The sequence below is a fragment of the Leptonychotes weddellii genome, chromosome 15 (genome assembly GCF_054177405.1).
Source record: "Leptonychotes weddellii isolate Sample4059 chromosome 15, ASM5417740v2, whole genome shotgun sequence".
NCBI classification, from domain to species: domain Eukaryota; kingdom Metazoa; phylum Chordata; class Mammalia; order Carnivora; family Phocidae; genus Leptonychotes; species Leptonychotes weddellii.
This window is the reverse complement of record NC_138383.1, coordinates 15,637,617-15,658,165: the sequence shown is the minus strand read 5'-3', so window position 1 is coordinate 15,658,165 and position 20,549 is coordinate 15,637,617. Positions and strand designations below refer to the sequence as shown.

Sequence of the window (20,549 nt, the reverse complement as noted above, 5' to 3'; positions counted from 1 at the left end):
GAGCAGGGAGCCCGATGCGGGACTCGATCCCGGGACTCCAGGATCATGACCTGAGCCGAAGGTAGTCGCTTAACCGACTGAGCCACCCAGGCGCCCAATAAATAAAATCTTAAAAAAAAAAAAAAAAAAAAGATGCATTAATGCAGCTGCTTCTAACCATTGGTTTCTCCTGTATCTTTTCTGACCCTCCAATCTATTCTCTACCACAAAGCAGTCATGATGTTTTGAAAATACAAATCTTATCATGTCACTTCACTGCTTAAAACCCTACAAATGGCTTCCATTGCCCCTCAGACAGAGACTGAATCTTTAATATGGTCTATAAGGCTATGTAAGAACTGGCTCCTGTCTACTTCTTCAGTTTCATGTCTAGCCAATGTCCCTTTCTGTTTCAATCCCCTTCCCGCCCAGGCCTTTTTCACATGCCGGTCCCTCTAGCTAGAAATCTTCCCCAATTCCTTTGCTGGGCCAGCTTCTCCTCATCCTTCAGGTCTTGGCTTAATGTGTTTCAGGAGGCCCTCACTCGCAGACTTTGGAAGGAGTTAGATTCCTCTGTCATGTGGACTCACCAAACCTTTCTGTTGTACTAATCATAACTGTAAACAAGTAACTAGGGAATAGAATGTCCCTGCCTTTCCGTCTACTTGGTAAAATTCTAACTAATCCTTCAAAGTCTAAAATTAAACACCACCTTTAGCTTTCTTTGATCATCCCTGGGCAAAATGACTTGCATTCACATACACCTTTACACATATATACTGTAGTTAAGAATTTGTTTACGTGTCTTTTTTTCATGACCAGACTGAACTCTGTGAATGTCTTTGTATCCCCAGCAACCGGTTCAATGCCTAAAACATTTTACTCAATGAATACTTATTTAATTGAATCAAGTACTATGTACTGTCTATTATATAACATAGCACTCAGTGGATATTTATTTAATTAACTCAAGTACTCTGTGGTAGCATACAGTCTATTAAGTAACAGAAATTTAGATACAATCCCACAAGAAAACTAGTTGCTATCATTCATCAGTAACATTCTACCCCAAGAAAATTTTAATTTATGCACAATATTTATACATAGACTGGATTACTATTTTTAGATTATGAATAGATTTAGAATGGAAAATAATTCATTTTTCTGGAATGTGCTAAATAACTTTGCAAAAGTTTTTTTTTCTTACTTTTAATGCCATCTCCTCATTCTTTCTTACCTTCCAAAAGGACGCTAACCAGTGGCGTGCGGTCACTATTTTTAGTCTGCTGAACCAGCAGCTCCCCATCTTCTAGAACTCGTGTAACTGGATCACCCCATTTGATAATACCATTCATAATGTAACTTGCATAATCCTCTTGGTTTGTGCCAAATGCCTATGGAGGAAAAGGATAATTTAAAGCATTTTGAGTGTTAGTATACAAACTAAAATACTTAAAGGTACAAAAGATAAGTAATAATTTCTACACACTAAAAGTGTTGAGCAGTATCCCATATTAATGTAAAAAGCTTGAAAAGGAAAAACAAAAAACCCATTATTTTATAACTTCTCATTTAACCTTGTACCCAGTGGTGGAGGAGTTACTTTGGGTGACTTAATGGAGTAAAACATAGATCCTAGGGTCAGATTCTACAAGAGCCCAAGCCCTCATGATCCCTGAGAAAGGGTGGTTTCAACGTGCTTGTTTCTGTAAGGAGTACATTGGTTGTGGCCGTCTGTTAAGAACAAAGAGAAAAAGAGGTTATGGACTTAGAAGCAGTTGGCTCAGCAGACGGAGATACTATCTTCACACTGACGGTAGGTGTCTCGGATTAAAATGGAAAATGAAATGGTAATGAGAAGATCTGGTCCACATCAGCTTGGTAGCAGGGGACATATGTTAAATGGCAGCAACGTAAGCCTAGGTTTGTAAATATAAGATTTAGAATGAGGTAGGAAGGAGCAGCTATACTGAAAGACTGAAGTAGGAGAAAAAGGAAATAAAAGCAATTACTATAAATAATAATCTTAAGGGTGCTTGCTACATATTAGAGCTTAAATCACATCCCTCTTCATTTTCAACTTCTACTTTCACATTGTAACTCCCAACAAACCAGCTGCCAAGAAAAGTCAGTAACGTTAGCACTTAGTGACTTAATTGAATTGCGTTTTCATAAGGTTAACAAGTGAAGAAATGAGTAAGAAAACATAACCCAACATAATCTAAGGGTCACATATCTTGAGAATTTCAAATTTTAAAAAATTATCACATCCCTCAAAAAGTCAGTTTTTCATTACCCAACATATGGAATGATTTTAACATTAGAACTTGTACCTCACAGAAAATCATTCTCTGTAATACTGTCTCTTAACATTATACAGTGGTCTCATTACTCTGTTACTTTGCCACCAAATCACTTTGCACACCACCCTCTCGTCCTTGCACACACTAGTCTTTTGATCCCTGAATACAGAAGAAAGTTATCATTCCCTGTTCTGGATATGGGAACTGAGTGGCCCTGTAAAAAGTTATAAAGGAGGAGTCTAGGAAGCACTGGCTGGATGGCTACTGTAGGAAATATGTAGACTGGCTGGCTTTTGTCTTTAATGATTCCAAGTATATACTCCAAGCCTCACAACAGCAGGAGCAAGATACCTGAACCAGGAAACAGTGACCCCCTGGCCAAGTCTAACCATATGTAGCAGTCTTCCTTACATATTCTGTCATTTTATTTTCTGTTTTATCCCCCAGACCCGTGCAATAAATAAAAGTAAGTCATTAATTACTTAACTAAGTAAGTTATCTTAGTTTCCCCTTCCTGGTGGCCAAATTATTCATCATTAAAAAAATCTTGGCATAAAGCAGTTAGGCTGGGCTCTAATATTTTTGGTAACTATTACGGATGACAGCAGCAAAAGATTAAATTATTTCCATTGCTCGATAACTTTTGAAAGTAATTATTTTATATTTAAAAGTCACAGTCATAAAGTAGACAGGGCTAAAACAAATTGATTTTTTTTTTTTTTTTTTTTACAATTTTTTTTTTTATTCTTATGTTAATCCCCATACATTACATCATTAGTTCTAGATGAAGTGTTCCATGATTCATAAACAAATTGATTTTTGTCTTTAAACGAGATACTTGCAACAAATAATTATTGTCAAGAATATAAAAGCAACTTATACAGGCCAAATAAAAATAAAGAATAAACAATATAACAGAAAAATAGGCAAAAGACATGAACAGCATTTCACAGAAGACACTCATATGGCCAATAAACATATGGAGAGATGCTTAACTTCATAAGTAATCAGTGATGTGCAAATCAAAAATAAAATGAGATTTAATTTTACATCCAACTGAATGGCAAAAATTAAGTCTGACAATACCAAGTGTTATGAGATGGCAATCTCCCTATCATGAGAAATAATTTTAATTAAGTACTGATTAATTACCCAGCCATCAGCATTAATGTGCAAATGTTTCTCACACTGGACACTTCCAGTACTGAGATTTCCTGATTTTTAAAAGTATGTATGATATAACCTTACAGAATATTGACTAAAATGGCATTTACTTTTCTCTTGAATCACTCAATATCCATACTCACTGGTTTGATATCATTCTCCAAAGAAGCAAGGAAGTCTCCTCTTGTCACCTGCAGGCTCTCTGCTTTCTCCATGTCCACTTCCACCTTAGTACTGGCCTAATTAGAAATGAAAACAAAATGTAAGGACTTCCAAGATGTAAGAATATTTCTAGTCTAAGAACATAATAATGCCTGAAGACTTAAAAGGCATCTTTTCACAGACAAAAAACATCTCTCTCAAATTCACAAACACACATAACCTTTGCCTGAACAATTCCACTTCTTGGAATTTATCTCATGATTATATCCACAAATGTATGCAAAGTTATAGATATCAGAAGATCTATTAGAGTAATTTGTAATAATAGAAAATTAGAAGCAAATTAAATGTCTAGCAAGAGGGTACCAGTTAAGTAAATTATGACACATCTGTACCAAAGAATGCTGGATAGCTTTTTTTTTTTTTTTTCCTTTTCCAAATAAGGCACGAGGAGAAAATACACACAGAGGGTCTCCAAGAACAGTGGTTCTCGTCCTTGGCTGCATACCAGCATAACCTCTAGAGCCTTTAAAGATATGCAGAAGCCCAGCCCCACTCCCTTCAGGATTTTGATTTGACAGGTCCAACAGAGGGCCCATACATTTATATTTTCATAAAGTGCCACAGGTGATTCTGATGCTCAAGTACGTTTGTGAACCATTATTCTAGAAGACCAATGTCCTACAACTTGATTTGTAGTCATACTCAGTGGCTGAGAATCTATGTGCCAGCTCCAAATATTCTGCTTGCTGCACCTGGAGCTAACACTTAGAACAGACATCTGGAGAAGCATCAAGGTCTTTACCAGCACTTGGAGCTGCCTGGACCTGATGAGTGATTGAGATACCAACACATTTTTTAATGTGACTGGGCTCACTCCCAAGAGCACAAGGCAAGGGAGTCTAATTTTTAAATGGCACTACCTTTTTTAAAGAGGGTATCTTTCAAAAAAATCTGACTGTAAAACAAAAGTATATTAAGCAATATCAACCTTCCATTGATTATTATAAAATATGACTCACGTTCTTTTAGGAACAGATTGTCGAGACAAATGAAATGACAGACATTTTGTAAAAAGTCAGCCTTATGGGATAAAAGGAACTATGTCAGGAAACTGGATCGAGATAGCAAATAGAACATATTTATTTATCTCCCTTCCTGCTCCAAATCCCATGAAATGAGAAAGTGAAAGAGAAAGGTTAAAAAGCATGGAAGATATATCCAGAAACTTAACACTGACCCAAGAGGAGTCTCAGAAGGAAGGAAGAGGAAGAATGATAGAGAAAAAACAATAAGACAGAAGAAAAAATGTTTTCCACAGCTGAAAAAAGGAGTGTCTTTGCAGTTTAAAAGATTCAATGAGTGCTGATTAGGATGAGTGAAAAAAAACCCACATCTGTCTAGACACACTGTTATAAACTATCAGAACACTACAGGTGAAGAGGAAGTCCTTGAACCTTTTTGGGAGACAAAAACAGGTTACCTGCACAGAAAACCAGAATAAAACTGGTATATCTCTCACCAGCAACACTAGAAACTAGAAGATAATGTAACTAAATGTGGTCTTCAAAAATACATCCAGCTATCTCCCTAGGAAATGATTCTCACATGCACTTGGGGAGGGATAGGCAAGCACTTTCACAACAGTATTATTTACTGTTCCAGGCACCAGACTCATATCAGAATATAAAACTGAGTTCCTGCTCTCATGGATCTTACATTTTAAATTATGTTATAATATTCTAGAATACTGTGCATTTGTCCAAAATAATGAAGACTTGTATATACTGACATGGAAAGCTATCCAAGATCTACTGTCAAGTGAAAACTATAAACTGCAGTATAATTCCATTGATTTTTTTTTTAAAGCACATATATATATGAATGTAAATGTAAGGAAAACAAGACTATACAGATATGACCCAAATGTTGGCTACCTCTGGAGAGGGAAAGAGAAGGGGTATTGGAGACAGCGTTTCTCACTTTTCCCTCTATCACTTGGCATCCTTGAGTCTTCTACAGAGAGAATATATTCATACATGACCTCTATAATTTTAAAAAGAAAGTAACAAATAATATCTAAATAGATATAATAATAGATTCTACTTAAATACAGAGAACAATTAGCATTTCAATTATTAATAGGGTTTTCATCGGCACATATTAGGCATTTGATAAATATTAACCACATTTGGGGCATCTGGGTGGCTCAGTTGGTTGAGCATCCAACTCTTGGTTTTGGTTTGGGTCATGATCTTGGGATCATGGGATCGAGCCCCACATCAGGCTCCGGTTCTGCTTGAGAGATTCTCTCTCCCTCCCCCTCTCACTCTGCTCCTTCTCTCACTCGTGCTCTCAAATAAATAAAACCTTAAAAAAATATTAACCACATTAATCTGACACTTCTAAGTGAAAGAAAGGAAATGGTGTTACAAGAAACAAGCACCTCTATGAAAAAATTACAGTGCTCAGTTCATAATACATAAATCTCTATAGTGCTTTATAGTTTATTTTTATTTATTTTTAATTTTTTAAAGATTTTATATATTTATTTGAGAGCAAGAGAGAGCAAGCATGAGCCAGGCGGGGGTTTGATGGAGGGATGGAGGGAGAGGGAGAAGCAGGCTCCCTGCTGAGCAGGGAGCCCAACGCGGGGCTCAGTCCTAGGACCCTGGGATCATGACCTGAGCCAAAGGCAGATGCTTAACTGACTGAACCATTCAGTCACCCCAGTGCTTTATAGTTTATAAAGTATATTCATATACATTATCTCATTTCATCATACCCATTATCTCACTTTATCCTTATACAAGCCTCGAAGTTTTCTTAAAATAAGGGTAGGATAATTTAACTAAGGGTAGAAATAAGATTTCCTTCCTAGGTAATCTTATATAAAGATTTTAACTCTGATTAAAACTTTCTGACACATCTTCAAGGATTCTACAAGATGTCAACTCTCAGGTCAAAGTGAAAAAGAAGCTCTGACAGAATCATGTTAAAACCCCAATGAAGCCTCCGGCCTCCAGCCTCATTCCCAATGTCTCCTCTGTCTATAGCCCTGAGTTTCTACTATGATGTTTTGTGTTTTGATTTCCTCTGCTGGTGAAAGTGAACTCAAATGATAGAAACATATAGCAATATGAGGGGAAAATCTTAACTTTTGACGTTTGCCAAAAAAAATGATAGATTTCAGGACTGAAGCTGTGTGAAACTTGTCTGTTTACTATTAAGAAAGGACTTACCCAATGAATTAAAAGTGAAAAGCTGGGGGAGAGTTATTTTAGAACAAGTTGTTAGGCACGCCAGGAATTTTAGAAGTCACCTAATTGTAAACTATCAATATTCTAACTATAAATTATTCCTGCCTATTCATTAAGGTTTCTAAGGACTTCTCTTAGCTAACTTTTACTATTTTATCAAAATTAGTAAAATCTAATTTTAAAATATTCTAGAATTCTGAATTTTTATTCATTCAGAAAACCTTTTCTTGTTTGTCTGAATTACTGTGATTTTTTCCTGCAATTTTATTTATAACAGCTAATCAATATAGAAGAGGCAACATCTTTCAGCTTATACCTGCTGAAACTAATAAACTTGTATTTCAACACTAGCAAATATCAAGTGGTCACCCTTAAATTTCATAACCTTTTAAATCTGACCTTTCAAAGTTCTTATCATTCCTCTTAAATTAAGGGTAGAATGACCTTAATCAATCAAAATTCTACAGAAAACAAGAAATAATTTTATTGAAATTCTGCAAGCATAAATCAGAGCTTGGATTCAGATAGAGTGTTGTGTGTGTGTGCATGTCCTCAATTTACTTCCTTAGAACCGATTAGAGCAGAAGAAATTCGGGTTATGAATCTTTTCTACCTGAAGCAGAAATTCCTTTCAAGAAAAAAACAACCAAATGTCATATGAATTTCAGTTGACCACAAACATGGGTTCACGTACAAATGACATGAACATCAGGTGTTTATGACTGGATTTTCTCCTCGTTTCAGAAAACTTGAAAAAAGAAAAAAAAAAAAAGTCTAACAGGGAAAACTTGTTTAGTTGAGTCTACCTGACTTTATTTAAGCCTAAATCTTTTGAAAAGGATGCAAAATAAAACCAATTAGGGCTTTTTATAATACAAAGACAGGACATTAGAACAAACAGTTGAATGCTGTGGATGTTTTAAAATTGTATATCAACTTCAGATCATAAGCTTCAAATTAAATACTTAACTCATCATTCACTACTAGTAAAGCTATGAACATCTACAATAATGGAAATATTACAACTTTATGCCTTTTGTTCAGCTGAGGAGTCTTGCCAGGAAAACAATCTTTCAAGACCTTTGACAACACAGATTTTTAAAAACATAGAAAAGAACATAAATGTTCACTTTATTTCTCCTTGGGGGCTAGGGTTAGTGTCCTTTAAATCTTTCTCTTCCCTGAAGTGCCTAAATAGTCCCTTGTATTAGATATTACATAGATCCTGAAAAAAATTAAAAGCTCTTTGGTATAAAAGATACTGATCCCAAGTCAGTATGCAGTACCTTAAGTTTAAAAGTATCCACATGGGAAAAGTGAAGGCAAGAATATCAACTATTTGCACTACTTCTTACTTGCAAATCTGAAGGATAACATATTCTGTACAGTGGTAACTAACACTTACAATGGAAAAAATTACAATTGCAAATAGTCAAATTCAGAAACTCAGGCATTGTAAAAAGATACATATGGTTCTCAAATTAGCCAATAATAGCAAAAAATGGAAACAATTAACATTTTATATAGTTTGGAAGTGATTTGATTTTCACAAAAACCTGATGAAGTAAGTAGTTATTTCCCCTTGACAGAAATAAAAAAGTCAGGGGTGCCTGAGTGGCTCAGTCGGTTAAGCATCTGCCTTCAGCTTAGGTCATAATCCCAAGGTCCTGGGATCGAACCCTGTGTCAGGCCTCTGGTGGCAAGGAGCCTGCTTCTCTCCCCCAACCCTGGGGCTCTTGCTGTCTCTCGCTATCTCTCTCTCTAATAAATAAATTTTTTAAATCTTAAAAAAAAAAAGAAATAAAAAAGTGAAAGAAGTTTAATGCATAGCCACATCTTCTGACTATAAAATCTGTCATCTCTCCACCATTACTCATTGTTTTGTGTGTAGATAAACCCAATATATACTTGAAGAAAGTATGTTTCTTAGTGAGAGAATGGCTTAGAATGACATTTTGAGATAGGACTATTGTGGTAAAAATGACAAATGACTAAGAGAAAAATCCAGAGGCCACTGCATATGAAAACTTTGATAATACACCAGTCACTGTGGATTATACCAAGATGCACTGATGTGGTCTGAGATGAAAGATCAGTATGGTGGGGAACAATCCTCACATCATTTACACAACTTTTCTTGAAGTCCCCATCACTTCTAAGACATTTCTTATGGCAAGGAGAAAGGATGAAAGAATGAATAGATGGATGGATAGATCCATTCTATAAAGGAACCAATACTGTATTTCCACACTATCCTGACCTTTGGCATTCCTGAGCTAGAACAAAGTCACTTCTATTACGTAGGGAAATTATGACTTATGGGTAGAGCTTGATTCAGAATACATATATAAGTTTACTAACTTTAGAAACTTACCAAGCACCTGCTACGTTCTCAGTATTTAGACCCATTTGGGGCACTGTGGGATATTCAGACACGAATAAGATATGGACTTAAAGTCTAGAACAGGGGTTGACAAATTTTTTCTGTAAAGAATGAGATAGTAAATATTTTAGGCTTTGTGGGGCCACACAGTCCTTGTTGCAAATTCTCAACTCTACCACTGGAGCATGAAAGCAGTCACTGACAACACATACATGACTGGGCATGTTCCCCAAAAATTTCATTTATAAAAATTGCTGGTGAACTGGATATGGCTCATGGGCCACAGTCCTCAAGTTAGAACCAGTGATAGGATGTTGCCAACTCCACTCGCCTCAATACTCCACTCGACACAGCTGCCAGAGTGAGCTTATGTTTTAACACTATGTCGCTGCTATTCTTAAAACTCTTCAATGGCTTAGCACTACTCACAGGAAAAAAGTCCATACTTCTTAGCACAATATAAAAGGCTCTTTGTGCTCCACTCCCTGCTTTAGTCTCCTGACTTATTCCCCACAATGTCTCTCTCTACCTCCCCTCCCTTTTATGCTGAAGCGATACTGAATTACCCTAACACACCATGCTATTTTGTGTCTCTGTTCCTTTGCCTTCTACCTAAAATGTCCTAACCCACCAAGAGACACATTCACCCAGAAATGTCTCTGTGAAGCATCCTCTCACCCCAGGAGTTGACCACATCTGACACCCTTTCACTTCCTTACGTCCCCTGTCCTTTCTATTACTGAATGTGGAGATTAAACCATGGGCTGCTCAGGGTAGGCAGTTTACTCCTTTCAGGTGCAGCATTAGCTACCTGCATAGTGTCTGGCATAGAGTAGGTGCTGAATAAATCTACTGTGAACCAAAGTGAACCGGAAGTACCATAAGTGATACACTACTATCCCAAGAAGGAAGACAATACATCCTTCTTAGAGGAGACAATCAGAAAAGGTTAAGGGCGCCTGGGTGGCTCAGTTGGTTGAGCGACTGCCTTCGGCTCAGGTCATGATCCTGGAGTCCCGGGATCGAGTCCCGCATTGGGCTCCCTGCTTGGCAGGGAGTCTGCTTCTCCCTCTGACCCTCCTCCCTCTCATGCTCTCTGTCTCTCATTCTCTCTCTCTCTCAAATAAATAAATAAAATCTTTAAAAAAAAAAAAAAAAAGAAAAGGTTTGAAGAAAAGTGGTGGCATATGAACTAGGTATTAAAAAGATAAGTAAACATAGAGGGTAAAGACTTCTGCAAAAGCAGGTAAGTGAAAAAATAAATTAATGCAGATGACCAATGAGTATTTCAGTTTGGCTAAAGTATGGAGAATAACTGGGTACACACTTGGAAAGGCCAGTTTAGGGTCAGATCTAGAGGACCTTAAGGATCAGGCTAAGAAGTCTATACTTTGTTCTGAAGTTTCTGTAGGGTAGAATAGTATGAAACAGGAAGACTAATAAAACAGAAGGTGAGTAGAAACTGAAGGACACAGCCAAGATAGAAGTGACAAAATTTGGTGAATGACTTGATATAGGACACAGTAGAGTGGCAGGAATTAAAGATATTCCTGAAGTTTTAAGCCTGGGAAATTGGGATAAACAGGAAAATAGGAACAGGAAGGAAAGCAGTTAAAAAAAAAAACAAAAACACAGTGAATTTGGTTTGGGAATATTAAATTTGAGACCTGATAAAACATTGAGGTAGAGGTATTTTGTGTAAATCTGAAAGTGGGAGAAAGAAGCTTTCAAGAGATGGGACATAAATCTGGGAGTCATCCATCTATCCCTGAAGAGGAGAAGGGATGGTAAAGACTCAAAAGCACTTTATCAACATAAAAGTATCCTGGTATGTCTTCCTACCATAGTATCAATAACATTATTGTACTAATTTACAAACATGTCCATCCGCCTGACTCTGAATTCCTTGAGGGGAGAAGTCATGGTTTATCATCTCTGTGTCTCCAGGTTAATACTCAGAAAACAGCAGGTATTCAGTGTATGTGCTGAACGAAGCAGCCCCCATAATTCTAGCATCTAGAAAACGCAACTTCCTATGACATGTTCCAATTCTACACAGTACAAAGATTAAAAACTGAGCTCCTCATACTCTTCATCTTCACATGTTCGTATCAGATGGCAGCAACCCGAGGCAAATGTGTTCGTTACCGTCGGGCAGATGCCAGCATCATCTACTTCCTACCACTCTAAAGCTTTGGCAGCGGACAGTTCCCATTCCTTTCACCATGTCTCTTCTCTGTCAAAAGTCAGCACTATCACAGCCCTTGGTACATTTGAAAGGAAAGGGAAAGAACACTGACACAGTATTTACAGAGCTGCAGAATCCTAATGTGTTAGCGGATTTTCCTGACCTTGATGTGTCGGTTCATAGCAGTGGACTGTGCCGCCCGCACCAGCCCCTCCAGTTCAGCACCGCTGAAATTCTTGGTCTCCACAGCCAGTTCTTTAATGTCTACGTCAGCAGAGAGTAACTGATGCCCTCTCATCCTTGCAGTGTGGATGTGAAGGATCTGTAGTCGACCTTTCTCATCTGGTAAGCCTGGTAAAATTGAAAATAAAGTAGAAATTATTACAATCCTAATGCTTTTCTTACAGGTACTTAAGCAGGTAAACATGTGCTCTTCATGATACACAACTTTTCCAACCAATGTTAAGTTACAGGACTCTGCTCTTACTAATGAACTCTAAACACACACCCCTCCCCCAACCAGTGACAGATCTGCTTACCTATCTCCATTTTAACTTCCAGTCTTCCAGGTCGAAGGAGAGCCTCATCTATCAGATCTGGTCTGTTGGTCATTCCTGAGCACAGATTTCAAAACAAAACAACAAAAGTTAAAAAATAAGGGCGCCTGGGTGGCTCGGTTGGTTGAGCGACTGCCTTCGGCTCAGGTCATGATCCTGGAGTCCCGGGATCGAGTCCCGCATCGGGCTCCCTGCTGGGCGGGGAGTCTGCTTCTCCCTCTGACCCTCCTCCCTCTCGTGCTCTCTGTCTCTCATTCTCTCTCTCTCAAATAAATAAAAAATCTTAAAAAAAAAAAAAAGTTAAAAAATAAGATAAAATGTCCCTTCAGTATATGTAAGAACAGTAATTTCTCAAATAAGTTAAGATATTTTATAAAGGTCAAATAGAAAACAATTATTCTCAAATAAAAATATCATTTGTTCTTGATCTGTTCTAATGGAAATACCTGAAGACTCTGCTCTAGTATTTCACTATACTGCCAATGGAATATAAATGTAATGAAAACTTCAAATATTTAAAAAGAGAAGGTACAGTTCAGAGAGGCTAAGTAGCCTGTCCAAGTGAGAGAGGGACAATGTGAACATGATCTGCCCAACCCCAAAGTCCCTCTCCTTTTTTGTAGGCCAATGGTTTTTAACCTTCATAAATATCAAAAGTTTTGTTTTGTTTTTTAAAGTCATCTTAAAAGAACCTCAGTACATGAAACAGTTAAAAAAAGAAGTTATAATTGGGATACATGATCTGAAGCTCACTCACAGACCCTAAGGCACTTCTGAGGGCCCCTGGAGGCCTATAGGATGCAATTTGAAAACCACTGCATTACACTATGCTGCCTTTTTCATCTTTGAGCTATGAGCATACACACCCATGAGTCACTAAAACCCACCTTTTATTTGTCCTATTAAGGCCAGACATTAAAATAGGTACTTAAGATTCTTCAATATCACCTGATTCTAATTTGGAAACATGGGCAACACAGTATTAACTACAACCTACAGAGATCTTAATTCAGAACCTATGTGTCTAATGTTTTTGAAATCATAAAACTTTTTTTCAAAGCAAACATACCAATGACTAAGATGTTGTTCAGTTGCTCTACCCCATCAATTTTGGACAGCAACTGGTTGACGACAGTGTCATGAACGCCTGTGCTACCAGCCATGCTCCCTCTCTGCTTGCAGATGGCATCAATTTCATCAAAGATGATTATGTGCAAACCGCTGTTAGCACCAAGCTGTTGAGGGAAGAAATTATAGTGAAGGTCATAATTTGAATATATTACTAAACAAACTAGTCAAAGAGAGCAAAACAAAGCTGTCACAGATTGATTTTGCTCCATTTTGACTAATAAATACAGCAGGTGTACTCATGGCTTCTACCCTTCAAAGGTATTGGAACTGCATTCTCAGAATTCTGCAAACTGAAAAGGCATTCCAGAACCTCATATTTAATAGCCATAAAACAAAAATGTACATTATATATTAATGAATGTGAATATTCCATCAAATAACCTGTTCATTGACATGCATTTCTTTTCTCACTATTGAAAAGAACAACTCATAATTATCAGATGTCTGTCTTAAGTCAGTGAATGGCAACTCCCTCCCATTTTCCCTGAATTTTGGTGAGAGAACAGTTGCAGCAGGCTTAACGTCTGTCATATTATATAACTAAGCAGTAACTCTACCCGGAGGTTGACTGGGAAGTGGGCAGATGACGGAAGGAGGTGAACATGATTCACATTTGGTTATATCACACGAAAACAAAGTACTTTTTTCTAACAGTAAAGTGAGAACAGAGACATAGTTTATAGAAAGAATAGTCAAGGGGGTGCTATTTCTTCTGCATAGTGATTTGAGTTTGTTGAATACAGAGTCATTATAAGAAAATAGTTTGCACATTGTAAACTTTTAATAGATGCAAATATTTTCAAATGCCAATAATTCATTAGGTTAACATGGACCTTCTAACAATTTATATTCAAGTACTTAAGTCTCTTATAGGAACCAAAGAAGGAAGTGCACTCCATAAATTTTTTCTTTTTTTAAACAAACAAACAAAATCAGGGATTAACAAAACAGGTGAAAATGAACATTAACTTACATATGGATAATATAAATAATGGGCATAATGAGATTCAGGATTAGATATGATTGGTATTCATTAAACCTCTGGTATGGATAGAATTTTTTTTTTTTTTTTTAAGAGTTGGGACTTTTTTGGGGCGCCTGGGTGGCTCAGTCAGTTAAGCATCTGCCTTCGGCTCAGGTCATGATCCCAGGGTCCTGGGATCGAGGCCTGCATCAGGCTCCCTGCTTGGTGGGGAGCCTGCTTCTCCCTCTCCTCCCTGCTTATGCTCTGTCGCTATTCTCTCTCTCAAATAAATAAAATCTTAAAAAAAAAGTTGGGTTTTTTTTACTTCGTTATAAAAGCATTAGATGTTAACTGAGCAAAAGTTGTAAAACAAATGGAAATAAGTTAAAAATATGCTATGTCATATCATACCTATGATATATACTACATAATACCTAAAGATAAATGCTGTTAACATTCTGTAGATTTTTATATTTTAAATTTATTTTAATTAAAAAAATTGGGAACTCACTGCATCTTGTATTCTCTTGAACATTATTCTTTGAAAACTAAAATTTTTATTTTTGTTTCTATTTGCAAAATACATGATTATAGAAAATGTGGAGAAACACTAAAAAATGGAAAGAAATCACAATCATCCAAAATTCAACTAGCTACAAATAACTCATATTATTAATTAGGTGCTGTGTAGGTAGTTTGTATCCCTTTTTTCAGTACAGATATTATCTTCAGCCCTTTCACATGGCTATAAATACAACTATATAATTTTTAATGGCTCCATAATATTTCATTGTATGACTGCTTCCACAGAGAACTCCCCTAACTTCACCTTAATTCCTTCCTATCAGATATTTAATAATTTCTAAGGTTTTAGTATTATATATGTTGTTACAATAAACATTTTTTTTTTAAAGATTTTATTTATTTATTTGAGAGAGAGAGAATGAGAGAGAGCAAGCACATGAGAGAGGGGAGGGTCAGAGGGAGAAGCAGACTCCCCGCCGAGCAGGGAGCCCGATGCGGGACTCGATCCAGGGACTCCAGGATCATGACCTGAGCCAAAGGCAGTCGCTTAACCAACTGAGCCACCCAGGCGCCCTACAATAAACATTTTTTTAAGATTTTATTTTTAGGGGCGCCTGGGTGGCTCAGTCGGTTAAGCGTCTGCCTTTGGCTCAGGTCATGATCCCAGGGTGGTCCTGGGATCAAGCCCCACATTGGGCTCCCTGCTCTGCAGGAAGCCTGCTTCTCCCTCTCTCACTCCCCCTGCTGTGTTCCCTCTCTGTGTCTTTCTCTGTCAAATAAATACATAAAATCTTAAAAAAAAAAAGATTTTTATTTTTAAGTAATCTCTATACCCAACATGGGGCTCGAATTCACGACTCAGAGATCAAGAGTCACATGCTCTACTGACTGAGCCAGCGAGGTGTCCCATGATAAACATTTTTGTACTTAACTCCTTGCCCATAAATATGATTATACTTCCTGAATGCAAATTGTTACTTTAAAAGGTGTGTTGAGTATTTTAAGGCCCTTGAAATAGGTTGTCCAATACTTTTCCAGAAAGATTTTATCACTTTATAATTCCACCAAGGTATATGACAATGACTATCTTGGTATATCCTCACAAGTAATGAATATTAGCAAAATCTAAAAAGTAATTCCCAACTTGATAACCAAACAACAGTGTTTTCCAATTGTTGTTTTTTTTTTTTAAAGATTTTATTTATTTATTTGAGAGAGAGAAAGCATGAGAGGGGGGAGGATCAGAGGGAGAAGCAGACTCCCTGCTGAGCAGGGAGTCCGATGCGGGACTTGATCCTGGGACTCAGGATCATGACCTGAGCCGAAGGCAGTTGCTTAACCAACTGAGCCACCCAGGCGCCCCTCCAGTTGTTTTTAACTGGCATTTGTCTGATTACTGAAGAGGATGGTACTTTCTAAAATCATGTTTTTACCATTTGTAATTTTTCTTTTATTATTTGTATATATCCTTTGCACATTTTTCTTTTGGGATTTAATAGTGTTTCTTATTGATTTATAGAAAAATTCTTTATATATTAAGGGTATTATTCATTTGTTATAAATATTTTATCCCAGCTTGCCGCTTATCTTTTAATTTTATTTATGGTATATTTTTGAATATAGAAGGACCTTTATTTTTTTTTTTTACTATGTTGCCAAAATTACCCATTTTTAATTTTATGATTTTTAAAAATTAATTTTACCCTTAAAATCCTTCCCCATTGTAGACCCTGATAGCCACCTATATTTTCTTCTCTTTAAAATTTTTACTTTATATACAATTTTTCAATCTATCTGGAGTTTCAGTTTTGTAAATGGTACATGTGAAATAAGAATCCAAATAATTCTTATTCAAACAATTAACTGATCTAGTACTGTAGACTAATCTTTTCTCTTCATGGATTGTCATTTCTATCGGGCTTCATATTTTTATATTATTGCCAGCCTATTCTACTACAGCAGTAGGTTGGATAAGCTTGCTCCCTCCACACATTATTCTTTGTTATAACAATTTTGACTATTTTATGGGGCACCTGGGTGGCTCAGTTGGTTAAGTGTCTGCCTTTGGCTCAGGTCATGATCTCTGGGTCCTGGGATGTAGCCCCACATCAGGCTTCCTGCTTAGAGGCGAGTCTGCTTCTTTCTCTCTCTCCCTCTGTGCCGCCCCAGTTTGTTCTGTCTCAAATTAATAAATAAAATCTTTAAAAAAAATAATGTAGAATCTGTTTTTCAGTCACAAAATTTCCAAGAATTAATACCCTACCATACAGAAGTATTTGGCAAAACTGAAGGTATAGTTCCAATTCCTTATCCTCAGTCTTTTTTACAGTTGGAAAGATGATAGCTTTTGGTGTTGAAATTTTTTTTAAGCAACCAAGCTATCATTTATCATCAGACATCTGTTCAATAAATATGACTATATTGAGAAAATTATTTTTTTTCAGATTTGAACTTAGTTTTTAAAACATTGGTGGAAGGAAAACAATCTGTAAGTAGTTCAGGAAAAAAAAACCCTAGTTAAATTTTAGAAACCTTGATGAACACATGACTATCATTTTGCAGAGAACTGCATTAAAGAGTGAACAATAATCCAAATATGAGTAGAATGTAAATATTATATTTTATCTGTTTTTAAAAATTCATTATTATGAAGTAAAACTGACTTTTGGTATGAAGTTTTGTGAGTTTTAACATGTGTAGAGTTTTTTTTTCTTAAAGATTTTATTTATTTGAGAGAGAGAGAGAGAGAGAGCGCACAAGTGCATGATTTGGGGGAGGGACAGAAGCAGACTCCCCACCCAGCAAGGAGCCTGATGTGGGGCTCGATCCCAGGACCCTGAGATCATGAGCCGAAGGCAGACACTTAACCGACTGAGTCACCCAGGTGCCCTGAGATTCTACATTATTTTATTTATTTTATTTTTAAAGATTTTATTTATTCATGTAAGAGAGAGAGACAGAGAGAGCACAAGCAGGAGGAGAGGCAGAGGGAGAGGGAGAAGCAGACTCCCTGCTGAGCTGGGAGCCTGACATGGGGCTCAATCCCAGGACCTGAAGATCATGACCCAAGCTGAAGGCAGACGCTTAACCATCTGAGCCACTCAGGTGCCCCTCTACATTATTTTATAAGACATTTTTATTCAAGGTTGTCTGCCAATTTAGCATGAAACAAAAAGCTGCTAAAATGTATGAATTTTGCTGTCATTGTGCCTTATGTTGCCACTGGAATCATGACTTCCTTCTCAGTCCGACCTCAAAAATCATCTGTGTGGATGGGAAGCCAGAGACAATAGGAACACTGTAGACCCACAGGAACAATTTATCTTATAATCAGTACCATTCTGACCTTTTCAGAACCTTACTAATCTTGTGACCTGTCATCACGTGCCTTCCCCCAACCTAGTCAGTACAGCCACACCAATTTTTACAGGTGTGTTACTTAAATAAAGGTAAATTCTTGCAATAAATTAGGAGTCAGGTAAGGAAGATGTCAAGATTAATCTTCACAGATTAATATAGCTGACTCATCAATAAACCCTTTACCAAAGAGTTTAAATTTCCACCATGCAATCCTCTTTAATTCACTGGCCTCTAGCTCTGTTCTTACCATCTGCAAAGTCTTCCCCCACAGAAACAGAGCCGATGCTGTTGAGCCCCTGGCAACTGCCTTCCATAACGGCTGTTCTATATTTAACTAGTTTGACCTATATGCAAGTGTTCATCTCTGTCAGCCTGGACTGTCCAGAATCACAGAGGTGATGCTCTTCTTTATTATGTAACACATCTACCCTCCATGGGGTCATTAGCTGAGTATACCAAGCCATTCCTGGATGTAAGAATTGAGAAAAGGTGTAACTGAAAATCCTGGCTAGATTAACATCTACCCAGAAATTCTTTGTCAACTCAGTTGTATCATTAGCAGTGTCATAATTAAAATGTCTGCAAGTTTAAAAACAGCACCAAAGTTACCTATGCAGCCATGTGGAAACTATCACAACAGATTTTTATAAAATGCCTCTTTAAAAAGGGGACATTTTGACTCACCTGCACCTAGTGTTTAATCCTCAGTATACCATCAGGGTCCATTAGACACCATTTCAGTTTTTAAGTTTTTTTGTTGAACAGTTTTAACGATTTATATTGATATTTCATGACTTTTTAAATTAGAAGTCTTCCACAGAAGAAAATGGAAAATATATTTAAAAAAAATAGAATAAACAGGGCACCTAGGTGGCTCCAGTCGGTTAAGCATCTACCTTCGGCTCAGGTCATGATCCCAAGGTCCTGGGATCGAGTCCCTGTGGAACAGGGAGCCTGCTTCTCCCTCTGCCTCTGCCCCTCTTTCTCTCTGTCTCTCATGAATAAATAAATAAAATCTCTAAAAAAAAAAAATAGAATAGAATAAAACTCATTCTATCTTGCAATTACCATGTGAGTCCACTGGACCTTTTTATAAATCTAAGATTTATTATGCTATTTCAACACTCCAGAAATTACACCATCATTACTCATCAATTATTTCTAACTATCCTAAGAAAGATTAAAATAAGAAAATGAAAGAATGATGGAATTGCTCAGAGGGATAATGCAATAGTGAAATCAAGACCGCTATGACATCATCCTTCAGTTTTCTTACTGTGTTACCCAAAAAATTACAACATCTTTCAAGAAGGTACAAAAGAAGTCTGGAGACGCCATCCACCATCTTTGTTGCCTGGTTTTAGCTTTAACTACACACAGTTGAGAATTCAGACACCCCCCTCACTGGCCATAATGGCAAAGAAAAGACAACCAACAGAGGAAAATATTTCACTTATTACATCTAATCCAAAGATTAATGCAGAGTGATGTAGCAGCACTTGAGACTCTAATGAAGATGGTGAAATTGACGATTATAAGTAAAATCTCAGCCTATGGCCTCAGATGATGTTATCCTGCATATATTTTCTCAAACTCAAGTGAGGGGTGCCTGGGTGGCGCCGTCAGTTGAGCACTGACTCTTGGTTTCAGCTCAGGTCTAACCTCAGGGTTGTGGGATCAAGCCCTGTGGCAGGCTCCACGCTCAGTGGGGAGTCTGCTTGAGTTTCTCTCTCCCTCTCCCTCTGCCCCTACCTTGCCGCCACTCTCTCTCTCTAATTAAAAATAAAGAATGAGTGAATAATATATTTCTAAGGACAAAAAAATGGCATTTTCATCTAGTTATTCAACAAAAATCTTCATTCTGCAATATTTTGTGACAAGAAACTAGACCATCTCATTTTTCTAAAAGACATATGACAGTATTCTTTCATCTTTTATTTCATTAGGCATCAAAATTTCCTTGATATGGTTTCTAAGTAGACAGATGCTGAAGACAGGTATTATAGAGAGATGATGATAAAAAACAGGTGATATAGATATTAAAAATCTGACCATTCTAAAAGGTGTATACAAATCTAAAAATGAAAATGTTTTGCAATTATGGAGTATCTGGTGGCCATCTTCTCCTCAACAAAATAATGTTTTTAAAAAACAAAATTCTTCAAGTATTGTGTCTTGACAGTTCAAGTACAAAAAGAACCAGAAGTAATAACAAGCTAGACTCCATTAAGGGTGTATTTAAAACTTAGAATCAGGGACACCTGGGTGGCTCAGTCAGTTAAGTGTCTGCCTTCAGGTCAGGTCATGATCCCAGGGTCCTGGGACAGAGTCCTCACTGAACAAGGAGCCTGCTTCTCCCTCTGCCTGCCACTCCCCCTGCTTGTGCGCGCGCTCTCTCTCTCTGACAAATAAATAAAAAATAAAACCTTAAAAAAAAAGAAAATAAAAACTTAGAATCAGTATGTAGAAGTTCATGCATGACAACTGATGAACCACTAGTTACATTCAGAGGCTCCTGCCCATTTGGATGGGGACAGCTATCTGCATAGATACAGATATATAGATACATATCT

The 20,549-nt window shown here is 37.1% G+C and overlaps 1 protein-coding gene across 1 annotated transcript in view; it reads right to left on the bottom strand.

Annotated features, from left to right (window-relative positions):
- NSF (N-ethylmaleimide sensitive factor, vesicle fusing ATPase) overlaps nt 1–20,549 on the bottom strand; it is a 141,008-nt gene that overhangs the window by 43,010 nt on the left and 77,449 nt on the right. Inside the window, exons 10-14 of the mRNA XM_081804802.1 lie at nt 13,066–13,231; nt 11,979–12,053; nt 11,603–11,790; nt 3,590–3,685; nt 1,217–1,373 (exon numbers count right to left, since the gene is read on the bottom strand). Of these exons, the coding sequence (XP_081660928.1) occupies nt 1,217–1,373; nt 3,590–3,685; nt 11,603–11,790; nt 11,979–12,053; nt 13,066–13,231 (682 nt within the window). The remainder of the gene's footprint in view (nt 1–1,216; nt 1,374–3,589; nt 3,686–11,602; nt 11,791–11,978; nt 12,054–13,065; nt 13,232–20,549) is intronic.